The sequence below is a fragment of the Solanum pennellii genome, chromosome 7 (genome assembly GCF_001406875.1).
Source record: "Solanum pennellii chromosome 7, SPENNV200".
Classification (NCBI taxonomy): domain Eukaryota; kingdom Viridiplantae; phylum Streptophyta; class Magnoliopsida; order Solanales; family Solanaceae; genus Solanum; species Solanum pennellii.
Window position 1 is genome coordinate 8,216,360 of NC_028643.1, and position 5,716 is coordinate 8,222,075.

The 5,716-nt window shown below is 35.0% G+C and overlaps 1 protein-coding gene across 1 annotated transcript; it reads right to left on the bottom strand.

The window, feature by feature from the left end:
• Positions 1 to 2,019: 2,019 nt before the first annotated feature.
• Positions 2,020 to 5,113, bottom strand: LOC107026033 (pentatricopeptide repeat-containing protein At2g18940, chloroplastic). The gene has a single exon (XM_015226861.2). It carries the CDS (start codon positions 4,903 to 4,905, stop codon positions 2,377 to 2,379), a length of 2,529 nt encoding a protein of 842 aa, XP_015082347.1. The 5' UTR covers positions 4,906 to 5,113; the 3' UTR covers positions 2,020 to 2,376.
• Positions 5,114 to 5,716: the final 603 nt, after the last annotated feature.

Consider the following 5,716-nt stretch of genomic DNA (forward strand, 5'->3'; position numbering starts at 1 on the left):
TGCATAGTTGATTAGCTTGTTTATTCTTGTATGGTCCTGTTGAGAGCTTAATTTTGCAAGGTTTGCATGGAATGATTTCGCTTGATGCACTTGAATATTCCCCCACCTAGGTGTAGAGCTTGATAGATGAGTAGGTTATTATTATTATTATGTCTTCTTAGGTTAGTTTGTATTGTGTATGGATATGTGTGTTGTTCAAGCCCTGTAATTTGAACCCCTTTGGGAGAACGANCTTGATGCACTTGAATATTCCCCCACCTAGGTGTAGAGCTTGATAGATGAGTAGGTTATTATTATTATTATTATTATTATGTATTCTTAGGTTAGCTTGTATTGTGTATGGATATGTGTGTTGTTCAAGCCCTGTAATTTGAACCCCTTTGGGAGAACGAATATGTAAAAATAGAAAAAGTAAAGGAAAAAAAGGTAATGATTTGCAGTAGCACCATTGTTTGTATTAGATTTATAAATTATCCCCCTTCTATGTTTAATAACAGTCTATGAGATGACATGTTTGTTATTCGTTACTCGAACAGCTTAGCAGCCTGTGTGGTCTTTCCTTGGTGAAATTCATGGAGTTAAAGTTGAAGGCGAAGTTGTGTTTGGTTATATCTTTTGCAAAGACTATTTGGAATATTGTTCATGTTTGAATCTACTTAAATACAACAGCAAAATGAAAAGTGAGTTTAAAGAAGAACAGTATGAGCCTGTTTGGATGAACGTATAACGCGTGATCCTAAATTATTGTTTGACTTATTCTTGTTTTGGCTTACAACAAGTGCTTTAAAACACTTTTTTTAATTTTCCTTAAATACTATAGAAGTGCTTACTATTTTGGCTTAAGAACAGTTATAATAAGTAATAAAATGCGCTTTATAAGTCATTTCCAATTTTGAAATACAGCTTTCAAGTTGAATTGAATCTTTCATGGTCATACGTCAGTTTTTGATTTAAGTGAAAAACTGTTCTTAGAGAAAGGAATTAAGTTTTTGTGTCCGAATGGACTCGAGTCATTTGTTCTCTCCGTGTCATACAAATAAGTATATTGTTTTTCAAAATTAGGTGTGTTTAGGAATGCACATAGGTCAGCTTGATTTGTTTTTTCATTAAAAAAAACTCAAGTTAATTATGTTAGTTTATTAAATCTGAAAATCAATCGCATGAAGTTGGTTTTTCGATTTCAATTTTAATCGGTTCTTTTGGTTTTTCGAGTTTTTTTTTTACCGCTATACAGTATTTGAAAAAGAGATCAAATATATTTTCACTTATTCGTGTAATAAGCTAAATTTTAAAAAAATGTTAAATGAAAAGAAAATTTCGAAACGACAATAATTTAGTACAATTTTTTTTTTAAAAAAAAATGTTAAATGAAAAGAAAATTTCGAAACGACAATAATTTAGTACAATTTTTTTTTTAAATATCAACATTCATTATGTTAAACTAAAAAAATAAATGCTACATGCAAACTGAATATAAAACAAAATATTTATAAAGTAAATTGTAAAATTTCGAATTTAGAAAACTTTAACAATATAACTGTAACTTAGATTTTAATACAAAATAAAATATTTACAAATTTTACAAGTCCAAATTTGAAATAAAAAGTATATAAATAGTGGAAACTATAAGCTAACTAAAATAATATTAACAAAGTAGATTATAAATAATATTTTTATCTATAAACAAAATTAAATTATAAATGTGTGTGTGTGTGTGTGTATATATATATATATATATAATGTCAGTTTGCTTTGGGTGTAGTTTGACTTTTTTTTCTATTAATACCAAACCAACGCGTGGTGCACACTATATGAAAAGAATGTGGTTGTCTAGTTTTATGTTGTTTATATTCTGCTTTAAAATAGTTTAAGGCCCCATAAAGTATAATGTATAGTTGAAAATTCGATTATAGATTAGGAATCATTTGGCCATTTTCTCCGGCAGTAATAAGCAAATTTGAGCCCAAAAATTTTGAATAAAGAGAGAATGTGACAAAGCATATCAAAGTAACTTTATCATGAGCAACAAAATGAAACTTATATATAAATATCAAACTACTAATAATACAAAAGAAACCTGTAACATTCATTTTCTGAATTTATAAACTCATCTTAGAAAATTCAAAAGTACTAAGAACTTGGTGTAGTGCAGTAACTCAGATACACAAAGCCGGTCCGATTAAGGAACAGTCAAAATGTTGCTCTTTTGGTCATCGCGCAGTGTGGAGTCTCTTTAAAGCAAGTTAAAACTAAGGATGTGAATGGAATCTACAATTTCATAGAAGCAAAATAACAAGTCGAGGAACTTCCTCTCTCTCTCCTAGTAAACTTGGACGTCAGTTTATCAAAGAATGGACATCCCATGGAATTACTAAGTCATGATTCCATATTTTCCCTAACTCGAGAAGCAAATCGTTGCAAAGATTCCTCATCAAAGGTGTTATCTTTTTCTTTAATATTCAACACAAAATCCATTGCATCTTGGTATCTTTTTGCTTTACAATAACCATCAACAATAGTCTTGTATGTTAGCTCATTTGGTCTGCACTCGTGCTGGATCATATAATTGATCAATTCTTTTACCTCAGAGAACATTCCTCGAGCTGCAAATCCAGCGATAAATGTATTATATGTAACAATGCAAGGTCGGATTCCTTTTTCTGTCATCTGGGAGAAAACTCGTATGGCCTCCTCCATACGACCTTGTCTGCAGAACGCTTTGATGACAGTGTTATATGATACAAGGTCTGGCTTTCCTCCATTCTTCTGCAGTCGATTAAGGATTTCCTCAGCTTTCCAACATTCACCGGCTCTAGCATACATGTCCATTAAACTATTATATGTAACAAGATCTGGCTGCAGACCATTCTCCCTAATTAAATGCAGCACCTCGTGAGCACGGTCATATAGCTTGTTCCTTGCAAATATGGAAAGCATGGAGTTAAATATGACCAAATCTGGCCTGTACCCATTTTTCTGTAGTTCCTGAAATGCTCTCTCCATACCCATGAGAGATCTACACTTGAAATTTGCAAGAATGAGGGTTCTCAAAAGCATCCAACTAGGAAAAATATGACCATCATAAATTTCCTTTGCGATTCTCTCCACACCTCTCACGTTTCCTCCCTTGGAATAGCAGTGGAGCATCAAAGAGTAAGTAGTTTCACTGGGCTTAAAGCCCTTACTTTTCATGTCTGAGAAAACAGATTCAGCTGCTCTCCAATCACCTCGACGAGCAAGGGCATTAAGAAGCGCATTGTATGTTGTGACACACGGAGTGAATCCTGCTTGGATCATCTCATCGTACATCTTTGCAGCATTAAAATCAGAATCACACCTTCCATAAGCACGAATTAAAGTATTAAATGTGTCTCTATCAGGCTCAAAACCACAGCTTTTCATCTCATGGAAAACGTGATTTACATATTTTTGCATTCCCCTATTACCACACATTGCAAGCATTGTATTCCAAGTAATACGGTTTGGGGCACATCCATTTAATTTCATATCAGAGATCATGTCCATCATCTCTTCTACTCGAGATTTCTTTCCCAGCATCCCAATTATTGCGTTATATGTACAGACATTAGGAACACACCCTGCTTGTTTCATTTGCTTGAAAAAGCTCAAGGCTTTGTCCTCCTTCCCTGCCTTACCATAGGCATCTATCACTGTTGTATAAGTGATAGCATTCGGCATTACACCCTTTTGTGTCATTGTGCCTATAAGTGCAGCTCCTTCTTCAAGGAAGCCTGCCCTCACATAAGCTGCCACAAGCTCATTATAGGTCACCGAATCAGGTGGGCAGTTATTCTCCTCCATTTCTTTCAGAACGCGCAATGCCTCCGAGTAAATTCCAGCCTTACCAAAGACTTGGAGTAAAGAATTGTAAGTAACTGTTCCCGGAACATAACCCTTTCTCTTCAATCCATCAAAAAACTCTTTCGCTTCCTCCAACAACCCTTCCCTTCCACAAGCAGCAATAACCGTGCTACAAGTGAACTCGTCAAATTCAAGCCCGTTACTTGTCATTTCATCTAAAAGCAGTAAAATATTGTTCCAAGACCTACCCTTTTTACCATAAACATCTAACATAACATTATAAGTTACCAAGGTGGCAGATAAACCTTTCTCTTTCACATATTCAAACAATGCAATTGCCTTGTCGTACTTGCCAATCCTAGAATAAGCATGTAGAACAGTTGTCCACGCTCGGACATCAAGAGAGTAATCTTCAAATGGAATAACATCAAACAGTTTCGACGTCACCAAATGCTGTGATTCCCTACCCAAAACCTTCACCATAAATTCAATAACTTGACTATCTAGCTTTTCATTTTCAACATGAATGTTCAAAACAACCCATTCAAACAACAAAATAGCTCTATCCCATTTGCCTAAAACATCTAAGCCTTTCAAAAGACTCATCAAATCAACTTCAAGCAACTCAAATTTCACAGAATCAAAGAATTCAGTCATATGAGAAAGAGGGCGTTCAAGAATTGAATCAATCATTAACTTACAGTTAAGAGGGAGAAATTCAAGTGACCCATCATCAAAAGATTCCATTTTGGGAACAGTAACCCTCGTATTCCCAAAAAGGGTGTCATCATTTTCCAAAGAAACAGGAAGAGTAGACAAATGGGTATTGCTAATTCTTGAAGATTTAACAGTTCTTGGAGGATTTGAAGATGAAACATGAAGAAGATGTTGGAGAAGAGAATCAAGAGGGAAAGAAGTAGAAGTAGAAGAAGAAGGGGTTTGTTGCTGCTGTTGTTTGAGAGGTGGGAGAGGGGAAGTGGTGGTGGTGGGATTCAATTTGAGGCGCTGGGTCGGTGGTAAAGGTGTTAGTTTTGTTGATTGGATTGGCAAGATTGGTCTATTTGGGAAGAGAGAACCTTCCATGGCTGAAGATAATATTGGAGTGGCACAAGACTCTCAATTCGGCATTTTTGATGATAGATAGAATGATTGAGAGAAAAGAAAGGGGCAAAGCTATATTGAGGGATAGCGGATTCTACCACACCCACACACTCATTTCAAAGTTAAGGGGGTTTACTTCCAATCCAACTCTACATTTTTGGAAAGAGTTGTCTTTCCTTTTTTATTTGTCCACCATTAGTTAAAAATGATTTTGAAGCCTAATTAAATTACATTTTTATTTTTAAAAAGAAGTATTTTTGGACCATGGGTCCGTTTTATTAGAGTTAAAGAACAAGGCTTAGACAGTTACCAAGTGGTCTTCTGTCTAGACGCGTAATAAAGTTCAACCCAATGGTCAAGAAAGGGAATAAAATACAAAGCTCAGTCCAAAAATGACTGAGTGCAACCAAACAAATCCCTACAAAGCAGGATTTTCCAATCCTTTCTCTTTTTTTTTTGGCAATATTTCTCAGGTGGTTGACCTCCATGTTTGTGTTTTCCTTTCCCCTATCGATGCTCAAGCTCCTTATTTCGATAATCATTATCTTGCATCCATGGGGGTGGTGCGTTGTATTCAGCTCTCAAAAAGTGAAGTTCAAGTGGTGGTGATCTTCAATCTGCGAGAGATATTTTCTTTACTTTTCGTTTATCTTTGACTCAGAATTTGAACGAAATGTCTCTTTTCTGTAGCAATTAAGCCCAAACACTGTCGTCTCTGGTTTATGAAGATTTATGGCGTTGTAATAGGTGATTTGGTTTGACACCCCTCTTTTCTGCTGATCCTTTTTGTAAG